A 13,602-nucleotide genomic window follows, 5' to 3' on the forward strand; every position below is an offset into this window, starting at 1 on the left:
TTGTTCTACAAATTACCCAAATCTTATTTTGACTGAGAGTCTGTGGGATGTCCAATCCATAAAGGTCCAGGACTCAAAAAAATCCAGGATTTAAAGCTGCAAATGTCTACGTGCCTGATATTACAGGAAACCTTGAGAAGTTTTAAAGAGTTCATGAGTTTTAATATCTTGAAAATCCACATAGTAGCAGGCAAGTGGTTACTACCCATTTACCAAAGAACAACTAATAATAGCTAATCAAAAATAAGACACATAAGCATAATCAACTGATTTTTATTTTTTAATGTAAACCAATTAACAATACAATTCAAATAAAAAGATTAGCATTTACCATCATAAAAAAAACAACCTGTTATTGCATTTTGCACGCAACAACACTATCTCATCACAGGGATGTACACCATACAGATTGTCCCAATAGTTGCATAGTACAGGTGAGTCAAGTGTACTTGCTACTGACCACTGGTGTTAAGTGCAAAATTGTATGTACATAAGAACGTGCAGAGCCAGGGCCGGCGTCAATACACTATAAATTCAGCTGGTCCATTATAAAGCATTTAGTTCACACCTGTATCGAGTAACTCACACTTAAGTGTTATAGTAGAATCAGCTTTTATTCCTTAAACAACCACATTACAACCAAGTAGTGCTGGGAGGAGATGGTGTGCGTGACAAATACTAGTAAGGTAAGATTTTCTAACACCTTACAGTGCAAAGGTGTAAGGGGAAAAAAGGAACTGATTCCAACTTTGTAAAGTACAAACCAAGGTTCCTACTTTGTCATTGCACAAAATGTCACTTTTCCAGTCCTCAATTTGTTATGTTGATCAAGTGGTATGCTATATCATTTATTCACACCACTGAGAGTTAACATCACAGCAAAGGAAGTAACAGAGTGGCCAGTATCTCAGTAAAAATAGCAGCCACATGTCCTCCCTGCACTTGACTCGTTGTGAAGTTTCCTAATTTCTATTTCGTAAATGTAAGTGGAAAACCAAATCATTTCTATTTATGATCATACACCCACCCATCCATCCATCACTCACGCATGCACACACATACACACAAATAAATCTCCTGAGAAGTGATCACTACCACTTACTCTGACATTTAACATCTTTTCCTTTTACTACGGTTTCAAACAGTTAACAGTAAAATATCACCCAGGCTGTAGCATGTCAGTGAACACATACATTTTTAAAAGTGGAAAAAGAAAAATTGTCTTCCAGTTTAATTTTTTTCAGTACATAAGTGCGTCCATTATGTAGGCATCAGCAACACATAACACAGAAAATGAGGCCAACATATAGTATAAGCTTAATAAAATAACATAAGGCTGGACTAAAAGTTTGATTCTAATGGTGATCTGCTGTCATGTTATCGTGTCACAATAGTTAGTGTCTTCAACAAATAATGACAAATATATATATATATAAATAAAATAAAGTAACTCTTAGTTGAATCATACCCTGAATGAGGCTCTAAATCAAAATGCTACATATCCATCTTTGAACACAAAAGTTTTTAACATAAATCCATATTTGAATTTTTCTCAACCACACCATGTTACTTAATGCATATCGAATAAAAAAAACTGAAATGCAAATGTCACATAATGACTTCTATGAAGTCCAAATGTAGTTAAATGTATCAAAGCACTTTATTCCATCTGCTCACAGCTGTGCCTTAAACAGCAGTGTGGCATTTGCCAACTAGAATACTAGTATGCTTCACTTTCTCCTTATCCAGTCCTGTCCAATGACCTTTTTTTTGTTTTTTGTTTTTTAAGGAGATGATGGCTTAGTCCTCCTCGGTTTGTCGCAGTTTTCTCAATTACAACTTGTAAAACGTAGTGACCTTTTATAGTGATTATTTGTGTTATTAATGAGTCCACTCAAAAACTATATCTTTCAGATTGTAAGTAGTTATTTTTGTTGAGACATGACTATTTATGTGGTGGCCATTTCATTTAGGAATAAAACTCAAATGTAATTTTAAAGAAAAAAAAAAAGTTAATACTTCAGTGATCTGGGAATGTCATTGATAAAACAAGGTACAATTACTTCATGTAGCTGTTGGTTGATAACTGGGTAATGCAGATTCACCAAAGAGCTGAAACAGTAAGACTGTATAGCATATCTGTATGCATGTCATGCTTAGAGGGTTGCACAAGTAACTGCCTGATTACAAAAGACAGTAACCAGTTCACCCTTGGGTTAACAAGGGCATCATCCTAAATGTTGAATTAATCTGTTAGGAGCAGTAGTGTAGTTAGCATTTCACACAGTCCTATTTTTTTTAAGAAACAAAAGAAAAAAAGAATAAATAAAAAAAAAATAGGTCAAGCTTTGGGGTCACAGTGGATAAGGCTTGTTCTCACGTCCACCTGCATTTTCAAAGGGGGTTGAGCAATCTCAGTGCACGCAGTCCTGCATGAAGAGGTGTTTGGCTTTAGAGCTGGAAGTCCTCTAGCAGTGCAGCAGTGGAGCTGCGTGACAAAGAAGGCGTCAGGCACCAGTCATTAAAGTAAGCTGAAGCAGGAGCCAAGACTTTGTTAGATTTGAGTCACTGCACTGACATCACTGTATGGGGCAGGACGGGCCCTCAGAGCAGCAGCACACAGAGGAGCCCATGGCTTTGGGTGGAATCAGGTCCAGGTCCTCATCGTCAGGGATCTCATCCAGGCGATAGCCATCCTGAAGCAGCTGCTTGCTCAAATCAGGATGGATCTGGAGAGCAAAGACAGAATATAAGTGAGATGTGATGCAACCAGAATAGTGTAACCACTTAAAAATAATGTTACTTAATGAATTTTTACATGGAAAGTCTGCCCCCCTCAAAATTACATATTTAAAGGCAAGTCTATCAAGGGCTGCTGCACTCTGTGAGAGGCTGTGCTCATGAAGTAGAACAGTTCATTTATTAAACAGAAGGCATATGATTTGATTCCCTGGCTCTTGATGAGTACCAGTCCATTTAGCACATAGTTTTGTAAGCCAGCTTGGAAGTGTTGTTATGTTATTTTGTTATGTTACTTTATTATATTCGTTTTGGAATGTAAATCTTTAAAAATCAATGCAGCCTTGATCAAACTTAAAACACTAATGTCAGAAACATTGTGGTGACAATGTGGAAGTCATTCAGCTGTAATGTATCCATTATAGCTGACAACCTCTGAAGTCTTCTTTAGCAAACACTTCTGGGACATGTAAAAGGGTCCAAATTCATGATGGGGGTATCTACTTGCATCCTGCATGCTGGACAGTAAACTTGAAAGTGTCTAAAGCTTTTGTCACCAGAAAACCTTCAAAAAACCCACCAACCTCAAGAGGAAGGAACTGGAAGTGAAACATGCCAAGTTATTTCCAGATTTTATGACTCAGTCTCTGTATGTCTTGTTAGAATAGAACAAGACAGTTTGCCACAAGGTACAAACCAAGATAATAATCTTAAATCACGAGACTCAGTGCCTGGGAAAGACAAATAACAGAAGTAAAACTTATCCTTTATTCTCACATTTATTCACAAATGTACTCAGTACATGTCGTTTCTAGCATGCGTACAAATTCAAACAAAAAACAATTTGCTACCAGTTGTGAATGTCTGATGCATTTCTGGTGCAGCTGTAAATGAGCTGCTTGCTGAATGACCTTTGTTGGCATAATAATCATGTGCTTCAGCCAATACCTTTTTGATTAGCCTTATCTCGTGCTTTCTTGCTTTGTGGTAAGTCTCTCTTCTGTATTCATTGAGAGATTTGAATGCTAATGAAGAAAAAAAAATCCCAAGGTTGCATGTAATTTGGTGGTGCAAAGGGTAGTGTGTTCAGTGGTCTCGTTTCAGTGGTGTGTGCTGACAAGTCAATCCAATGTGTTTGTGAAAAAAGCACCAAAGCACCAAGGCAGGGAGCTAAAATTAAAACAAAAATCAAAAAGCCAGATTTGATAAGAACATAAACTATAGTTCAGCATGCTGTGGCTAAAAGTCACCCAACCAGTTTGACACAATGCTAACAGATTCGAAGAGAATCTAAAAAATGTCCTGTGGAAATAACTCACCTCAGCTGAAGAGTATCCAGAGGAATACTGCTCAAAATCAATCTCCTCATCACTGTTAAGACATGAAGGACAGATTCTTCATAACTTAGGAGGCACAATTTTAGAAAGCAAATTGAGAACCCAGTGAAGAAAATTAAGGTTAGACTGAATTACAGAAAATGGGCCTGTTTTAATTTAACAGTTAGGAAAATACTTGTACAGACCAAGTTATTAAACGCTATTCATTATAGTAACTTTACTTATATGCATACATGCTGTTGCCTTTGGACTACATTCGTATATTCTGTGTTACAGTTTATATCAAATTCATTATCGATCGCACATCATGAGTGTACTTTATAATCTGGCTTCTTGGCCTTCATTAGCCCAGAAGCACTGGTATACTTTCTATTTACAAAACTATACTGGACAAATACCCACATCTTATTCTATGTAATCGCTTGTCTTTTACAAACAGCTGCTGTGATTTTACCTCTTCTAGATTCCTCCACTTTTAAGGACCCAAACACCAATCATAATGCACTATATGTTAATGTTTTGAGCTTGCTGGAAGAGTTCAAAACTCCTATAAATAAATATCAAACCTAACAGTGCAACTGTAATTTATGAAGTGTTCTGGTTTGTTTAATATTTGAAATGGTGTGCTTTCTCTTTGACGATTTGAAAAAGACATTGCCTTATGATTTCATATAAACGTAAATTTACACATACATAAATAAATTCAGTCATTTTGATGTGTAAAATTCAACTGTCTACTAAAAGCCTTTTGACTTTTTTTAACAGGTTTACATTTTAGATTGTAGATTGTAGAGTATAGGTTTACAGACACTAACCTGAATTGGTAAGATATGACATATGGTGGGTTAGACATCATGTGGTTATTTAACGTCTAAATGAGTTTAACATCTTGATTCATCTTACATTCTTTGGACAGAGTTAAGTAGGTAAGGATTTGAATGATAACACCAGACCGTTAGTCCTTAGTGTACTACTGTTTTAACCTAATAACATGAATACCAGGTTTGACCATACCTGTCTGAGTCAATTGCAACCAAAGTATCCTCAGCGTGCTGACTCAAAGCAGCATAGCCCTTGTTATATTTCACCATCCTAAAAAACAAACAAACAAACAAACCCAAAAGACAACCAGAAACAACATTAGAATAATAAATCACAGTTCATCTTCATTATGCTGACATCACAAAAAGCTGCTTCCTCTGATATTCTTTTCTTCTGACCTCTTGGCTCCCTGTCTGGGCTGGTGCGTCACTGGAGGCCCCGGTGAGAGAGCTTTCTTCTTCAGCGCTTTCCTCGCCATCTCCCTGTGTTTCTCTTGAGATAACAAAAGACATTTTTGTTAGGTCAGAACTGACCATAGAGGGAGTGGAGAATGAAAGTAAACACTGACAGTTTACACAGGCAGAAAAATTTAACCTATATAACCTATAACCCATTTTCATAACACCTACGAATTTCATAGTGAGTCAGACTAAAAACACTCCTATGCACTTTTAAAAATAAATTGAGATGTATGAACCATTGACTAGAAAAGTTTTGTATCCAATGAAATGTCTAACATCTATTTAGTTAATAAGTAACATGACTTTGGATATAAAGAACATCCCAGGGAGAGGCAGACTGGCAGTGGTTTACCACTCTGTGAAAAACATAAGATGAGAGTCTTATTGTACATTGTACGGGGTATCATTACAAGATTTAGAAAATCCAAAAGAAACTCTGTGCAAGGGACAGGGCCCCAAAAAAAGACTAGGCTAAGATCTTCAGGCCCCTAGGCAGGACTGCATTAAAACAAACAAACAACAACAACAACAAAAAAAAAGAAGAGGAAGATATTTTGTGGCTAAGTTAAGCTGAGAGTGCCCAACAGTGTCATATGACTCAGGATTTGTTTTCCTGCTAGGTGCACATTCAACACAATTCATGCACATCAGCATAAATCACCTCATAAAAACAACAATCACAGGAGGACTGGTGACCTACAGACAGAGATAAAATTGACGTGTTTATGCCACCAACTGTTTGAGGTGAGGAAATACTTACGTAGTTTGAGATGGATGGCTGGCGCTCTGGACATGATGTAAGGTCCTCTTTTTTCCACAGGCCTGATGCCGCCATCTATGCTCTTAGGTCTCGTGCCACTACTTGGCCCCTCAAGTTTCAAAAATTGAAAGCACAATCAGTATCTTACTTAATAAATTACTCAATCATCAGCTTCACTGTCAAAATACAATGTACTGTACAATGAAATGAAGTGAATGTCCTTTATATGGTGAAAATCACTGAAAAGATAAAATGGTTTACATGTTACAATAACAGGGTGGAACAAAAGGACAGAACAAGATATACAGCACCGTGTAAAGTCTTGAAACACCACTCATTTTTTTAAAGTATTTTGATTCCAAGAAGCTGTCTTCTAATCTTTTCACATGTCTTGAGCAACAGTTCTCTCAGCTTTTGAAGGTCTTTCAAAGTTTTTCAAAACCACTTCACACAGACTTATGAAACATTCAACCATGAAAAACACTTAACTTAAGGTATAAAATAGTGTTGCATCTACATATAAGAGAAACCATAAGAAAAACCAATTTCTTATCAGTAGCCTGTTACAAAAAACACATTTGTTCAAAAACTCCACTGACTTCACCAACAAGGTCCGCAAACTTGCACTCATTCCAGATTAAACCATAGGGTCCTTTGATGTTGTCTACCTTTTCGTTTGTATACCTACCTACAACCGAGGCATTGGAGACAGTCATTAAATGAGTATAGTAAGAGTAAAGAAAGTTCCTTACACAACAGAACCAGCTTTACAATCAGATTTGCACTGCAGTACACTTTTTCCTTACCACCACATGTATCAAAAACAATTAGAATTGCTACAGACATAAGCACGGATGTACCATGGGCTCCCCCTATAACCCATTGTACATAACCTTTACACAGAGGAAGTGGAAATTAAAGCTTTGGGCTCCTTCAAAGGGATAACACCTAGCCACTGGTACTGATACATGGATGACAACTGGGTCAAAAAACAAGTAGAAGCCTATACCAAACAAATCAACAGTGGATAAAAACAAGGTTCACCAGGGAGGATACGAAGCATAATAGGTTATTGTCCCTGGTCTGTGCTGTGATCATTGAGGAGGATAGAAGCCTAAACCTTTAAGTTTACTGGAAACACACACTTTCCACCAGCCACTGGAACACAAACTTGGGATAGCCAGCACTCTATAGCACCGACAGAAAGAAAAGTAATATAGGTGTGTAAAGAAAGCTCTTAAAACATGCGGTTATCCCAGTTGGACTTTTGTCAAATCAGCAAAGATGCATATGAATGAATGCCAGTCACCAACCAGGAAGAAAGAATCAAAACTGTAACAGCACTGCTGTATTTTATGTAGCAGGTTTGTCACAGAAACTCAGGAGGATTTTCTCCCAACATGGCTTCCCAGTGTATTTCAGACCAAGCAACAGCCTTATTTTCATGCACACTTGCACAAGTTTAAAAAAAAAATCACTGCAACTATTTCCCATTTTTGCAGAACAATATACAGAAATGAGAAGCTACCCAAGACAATTGCACAGTACTGTACATCAGTCAAATATTATTGTAATTAATCATCTTTTTAGAAAAATATCCTAGTGCTATTATTTACAAAACAGAAATAGAAACTGAATTAATTAGTTAATATGTTTAATATTGCAACGAATCTCGTTTGGATTCATTTTTGATTTAGCTCCAGCTCCTCCCCAGGGCTGTCTATTACATTGCAGCAGCCAAAGAATATAAGAGAAATTAAAAACTATAGTTTTAGTCCTTTCGATTTGCAAAAACAGCTATACTTCTGATAATTTTTCATTTCACTCACTCTCCATTAATTTCTCCCACACTTATTAAGGTCTATCAACGAAGTCTTGTTCATCCTTATAATGATTTTGAAATGATTTCCCAATTAGCGAAATGTCAAAAATCAAAAGCTAAGCTAGTTAGCTATCCTCCCCCGTTAGCTAGGTTTAGCTGACATTACCGACAAACCCTGCGAATCCTGCTGTGCCTCTAGCAGGGAGTCCTTCTCCGGCTCCTCCAAAATGTCGTTCATCATCTTGGCTTTAGTTGTCACAGTTTACGCCGCAACACACCCATGTTGACAGCTGCCCCATTGGGAAGGGACTTTTAGTCCATAAGCAAACAGGAACTTCTGTTAGCTAGCTGTGCTCTCGCGGGACAGGTTTCATACTACTTCCGGGAATCAGAAACTTCAAAATAAAACCCTGCTCGACTCGAGAATGTTTCCTTAAATGGTTTATAAAATCATGAAGTACGACAAAGCAGCCCGGCCCAGCTTATTAAGAAAATTGCGGATAAATATTAAAGGGGCCTTAAATGTGTCACTAAACTGTCATAATACTAGACTGTCATATTTGCCAATTAATGTTCACGGTTCACGTGAAACTAAACGAAAGTTTTTTCAAGCAGTTTCAAGCAATGACTTGGTTTCAAGTTACAGTAATACAATAAATACATTAAGCAAAAATGAATAAGATACACGTATCAATTTAAATATATTATTTACGCAAATATATAGTTACAACCAGGATGATTTCTAGCCTCTCATCGCCATGGGCAAAAATAAGAGCCCAGAGAGAGGTCTAAAACGGTTGTGACCAAGTGAAAAATAAAAAGTCTACATTTGTATTACATATACACCTAAATATCTGGATAGAAATATTTTATTATTAAAAATAACTTTGGAGTTTTAACATCCATCCATCCATTCGCTTCCGCTTATCCTTTTCAGGGTCGCGGGGGGCGCTGGAGCCTATCCCAGCTGTCATAGGGCGAGAGGCAGGGTACACCCTGGACAGGTCGCCAGTCTGTCGCAGGGCTAACAAACAGGGACAGACAACCATTCGCACTCTCATTCACTCGCACATTCACACCTAGTGGCAATTTGGATTATCCGATTAACCTATCCCCACAAGCTGCATGTCTTTGGACGGTGGGAGGAAGCCGGAGTACCCGGAGGGAACCCACGCAAACACGGGGAGAACATGCAAACTCCACACAGAAAGACCCCGGCCTGATGGTGGAATTGAACTCAGGACCTTCTTGCTGTGCGGCAACAGTGCTAACCACCGTGCCACCGTGCTGCGAGTTTTAACATAGCATATCTAAACTAGGTTTCTTTAGAAAGCAAGAGGAGCAAAAGGAAACACTTAAAATTCTTTAACTTGGGAATTACTTTAAAAATTACATTTTCATTAGGGTTTCATCTGTGTATATAATATATAAAAATATGAGAATGAGAAACAGTTCAAAATACAAATTAATTGCTCTCTTTGAGATGTAATTACTAGCCCAGCTCTGCATAGTCTACAGTCAGGATCTGCAGCCATCAGGGAGTCTTCTGATTCACTAAAATGGGTTTTGCTCACACACTTCTTTTGCTCCTTTGATCGTCTTCAGCCTCCTGTTTGCTTGCGACCTTGGAGGTTTTGTAGTGGGGGTTTTTTTTTGTTTGTTTTTTTTAATTTATAGGCAATAAACATGGGTACTGTAAGGACTGACTAAAATCTAAAACACTGGTTCATCGAATTCATCATGACCATCCGTTTAAAAAAAAAAAATGCTACAGTTCCTATCCTTTTAAATAGAGTTCAGCTGGTTATTATCTATTCTTCACATCAGATATTTATGAAGGTGTAATTAAGTACATCAAAGGATGTATTAGTCATAGACAAAGAACAAGCACACATCATCAATTTCTGGTTTATTTATAAGGTCCATTATTTTGTACACCACAGGACAGCTAGGATTTAAACAATATTGGCAATTCAGCATGGAGAGAATCGGGAAAGCTCATCTCTTTATACATCTAATAACCTGAGGAAAGAGAAACAAAACAAGTTTGCAATTGAAAGTACGTAACGGGCCACATAATCTGCAATAATATTGTGCAATAAAGTAGAACAGCATGCAAATGCACAGTTCGAGGTAGCACTGGGCAGCATCAGTTACTAATGCCTGAAGCAATTCTTTTTAAAATCCACACTGCCCATCCAGGTAGCATGCTGCAGTATGGTGCAGTCTCACCTTGATAATCTACAACTTGTCAATTCCCAGCTCTTCTGGTGTTGAAATGCCGAGTTCTGTGAGGGTGGGCTTTAGCTCTTGGATCAGGTAGGGATAGATGTCTTTATGGGGGCCTGCTTTGTCCTAAGATAAAGATAAAAATGTGATCAGCTGTAAGGCACAAAAAAATCCTAACAAGGTGTACATCCAATTGTAATCTCAAAGACTACGATTTATGTGACTTCATTTCCTCTAATGGCATATTTTATTGAAATGAGTCTTACACACCTTGACAGCTTCAAGGATGCGGATGGCACTGGCCAGGTCGTTCAGCCTCCGACAAGCTCTTAATGCCGAATCCAAGATCTTGGGTTCAGGTACCAAATCATATCCAATTAGGGTGTTCATTCCTGTGTGTGTGTTTAGTTTACAGAAGTAGCAACGTCATTTTAAAGTTATGATTTTTAGAGTAACCCTCATTTGAACTATAACAATACAAAAATAATCCACTCAAAGTCACCTTTCCTGAGTTCCCAAGCATCTAAGTCAGGCTTGCTGAAGTAAGTGACCCAACGGGAATCAAACTCCTCATCTGTCTCCACCTTTCCATGGGAGTAGCACCTGGAGGCCAAGGGAGCTTGAAAAAAGGATTCAATAAATAAGTTTCAAGAACATACTTGTATTACATACATACATAAATAATACAGTTTAAAACTGAACTAATTTGGACTTAAAAAAACATACATTTATTTTTTTTGTTACCCGAGACAAAGAAAGTTCTAAAACACTGTATTGTACTTAAAGTAAATAAAACATTCCAGGTCCTTAATCAAACATACACACAGTGACATTTTAAACTTTTGGAACACACTGTAAAATTACCTGCATCTACAAATGAACAGGAAGTGCATCTTGGTGCTGAACCATAGTAATAAACATTTACCTTTTTAAATAGATATCAAAAGCATTTTTAACAAACAATATATTTTAAAACAATATGTTCATTTTGCTGTTAAACTGATTTTTTTTCCACAGTACTCAAAGCCCCACTGCTCTTCGCATGGCCTTATCATTAACAGTGCTGCTTCTTATCACTTTTCACTCTGGCTGAATGCAACCTCAGAGGCTTTTGAACAAGGGTACATTGTCAAAAACCTTCTAATTCCTTTTCATTTCTACTCTGGTATGAAATTGCATTTTATACACAGAAACAGAACTCAAAGTACTGTACCAAAGTTATAAATTCCAGCGGCATTACAGAAAGAGTGAAAACACGCACAACAGTAGTCGTTACACATTTTGAGGGAGTAAAGTGAAATAGGGTCATGCAATTTATTGCTACATCGCCTTGATCACAGTAGCTGGTGTTTGCGTGTACATTTGAAGACGTAAACGAGTTTGGTTTCAGTTTCTTTATTTCCAGTGTAGGAAGCCAGCAAACTAAGAATTTGTCGTAGAGAGGAGGTCACTGAACAAACTGTTATGCATTATGGATAATCCAGATGACCCTCTGCACCGCTTACTGGACAGGCAGCAGAGCACCTTCTTAAACTAACTGAAGGACAGATAGTGAAAACCACTTCTACCAATTACTGTAATGCCTCCATTTATTTAGTCCAACAATCCTGAATAATGATTAACTTTTTACATAGCACTCATTAATGTTCTAAACCCGTCTGCCATATACCGTCAACTAACATTAGATGACCTGCACAGGTGAGCTCGGGTCGGTTATTTCAGGAGAACAGCAGCATTAAAAAGGCCAAAAATACATACTCATGGTGTAAATCTTAGATCAAACTCTGTAGCATTGTGATTTGCATTCAATTTTGACCATAGTTCAACGTGTTGATATGAGCTGCGTGCAAACTGCGGTCGCTGACTCTCTCAAACAAACCGAGGAGGGTCATCGCAAGGTCGTGACTTTTACGCTTTAATTCACTTCGCGCCTCAATATTTAAATCACACAACGAAAGGTGAAAACACCAGACTATTTTAATTTCAGACCCTTAAACACAGCAGGTCACAACTTTAATTCAATGTCACCCCATGTTAGCTTCTAGCTACATACAAGCACACAGGGTTAGCTAAGCTAGCTGGGTAGCTATACGAGCCCATTTTACTTAATTTATCACACAGTTTGTTTAATTTCAAGTAAGGTGCAAAGCAGACGGTCCTACCTGAGTAGCAGGGTCGTGACCGAGTCAGACTCCGCGCTCCTGAAGCTGACAGTCGGAAAACGGCACGGAACATGTTACCGCACTGGATACTAACCGTCCTGTACGTGCTAGAAAGGGGTACTCTGGACCTACGGAAGGACACGACGAGGGCGCCATGGTCACGTGACTGAACGAAGCCAGCCGAATGCCTCCTCCAGGCCGTTGACGTGAGCGATTTGTTTTTTGTTGTTTTTTTGTTTTTTGTTGTTGTTGTTTTTTTTGTTTGGGTTTTTTTGCTACTATAAAGTAATATATAAATATATTGATTTAACAATAAAATTTCTAAAAAGAATTTTTTTCTTCTTGCTCATTTATATTTTTTTCATTTTAGTTTCCATTTTATTTTTAGTTTCGTTTTCCAATTATGGAAAATTAGTATTATGCCCAATATAGTCATATATGCAGAAATAAAAGTTATTACAGTTTTATATTTTCGAATTTTGCGTTGAATTTTTGCTTTCACTTATCTTCTTTTGGCTGCTTCCTTTAGGGGTCGCCATAGCTGAGTATCGATGCTCACAATATCCCGATCATCCTCCTCTGTCAGCCCAATCCTCTGCATGTACTCCTTCACTAAATACACGAATCTTCTCCGTGGTCATCCTCCTTTCCACCTGTCTGGCAGTTCCATCTTCGAAATCATTTGTCCGTCCCATAATTACATCAGTTAAGCAGAGGTTTGGCTAGCAAACTAGTTTGGCTTCATAAGCTAAACTAGTTTAATAGTTTTATATATTAGACTAGTAAACTAATTTAATAGTGGAGTAGACTAGTAAATTACTAAACTAAAATTCATATTTCAAGTTGGTACAGTGTAACACCACTGGTAATGGCCTATAACACCAGCAGAGGGAGCTGTTGGTTTTAAAATATAGTCTTTAGCCCTCTGGTTGTAACAGCACGAGTAATTTTCTAGTATGGCTGCAGGTGCAGCCCAAGTCAAAGAAGTGGAAGATGTCAATGCAAAACACAAATGATCAAATACTTTAGAGTTTTCAAATACTGATTTATGTGGGGGTTGTCTGTAGTCACATGACAGGCCTTTGCTGTGGATGTAACTAAGGTACAGTGGATCACTCTGTCATGTGTTGATTCAAGTTTGTGTGTGTGTGTGTGTGTGTGTGTGTGTGTGTGTGTGTGTGTGTGTGTGTGTGTGTGTGTGTGTGTGTGTGTGTGTGTGTGTGTGTGTGTGTGTTCTTAGTGACGCGGTGAACTGTAATCCCCCCTAAGC

The 13,602-nt window shown here is 37.8% G+C and overlaps 2 protein-coding genes across 2 annotated transcripts; both read right to left on the reverse strand.

Annotated features, from left to right (window-relative positions):
- Positions 1-286: 286 nt before the first annotated feature.
- Positions 287-9,241, reverse strand: fam219b (family with sequence similarity 219 member B). Its single transcript, XM_080885916.1, has 7 exons — positions 8,108-9,241; positions 6,120-6,228; positions 5,297-5,390; positions 5,091-5,168; positions 4,059-4,110; positions 2,579-2,729; positions 287-2,488 (listed from the first exon to the last, which is right to left on the reverse strand). Exons 1-6 carry the CDS (start codon positions 8,180-8,182, stop codon positions 2,580-2,582), a joined length of 558 nt encoding a protein of 185 aa, XP_080742042.1. The 5' UTR covers positions 8,183-9,241; the 3' UTR covers positions 287-2,488; position 2,579.
- Positions 9,242-9,833: 592 nt separating this feature from the next.
- On the reverse strand, positions 9,834-12,492 carry cox5ab (cytochrome c oxidase subunit 5Ab). Its single transcript, XM_080885917.1, has 5 exons — positions 12,333-12,492; positions 10,673-10,789; positions 10,441-10,562; positions 10,174-10,296; positions 9,834-9,963 (listed from the first exon to the last, which is right to left on the reverse strand). The coding sequence occupies exons 1-4, from the start codon at positions 12,403-12,405 to the stop codon at positions 10,183-10,185; spliced, it is 426 nt and encodes a 141-aa protein (XP_080742043.1). The 5' UTR covers positions 12,406-12,492; the 3' UTR covers positions 9,834-9,963; positions 10,174-10,182.
- Between the last annotated feature and the right edge of the window lie 1,110 nt (positions 12,493-13,602).

Source organism: Rhamphochromis sp. 'chilingali' (assembly GCF_963969265.1).
Source record: "Rhamphochromis sp. 'chilingali' genome assembly, chromosome: 6".
Lineage (NCBI taxonomy): Eukaryota > Metazoa > Chordata > Actinopteri > Cichliformes > Cichlidae > Rhamphochromis > Rhamphochromis sp. 'chilingali'.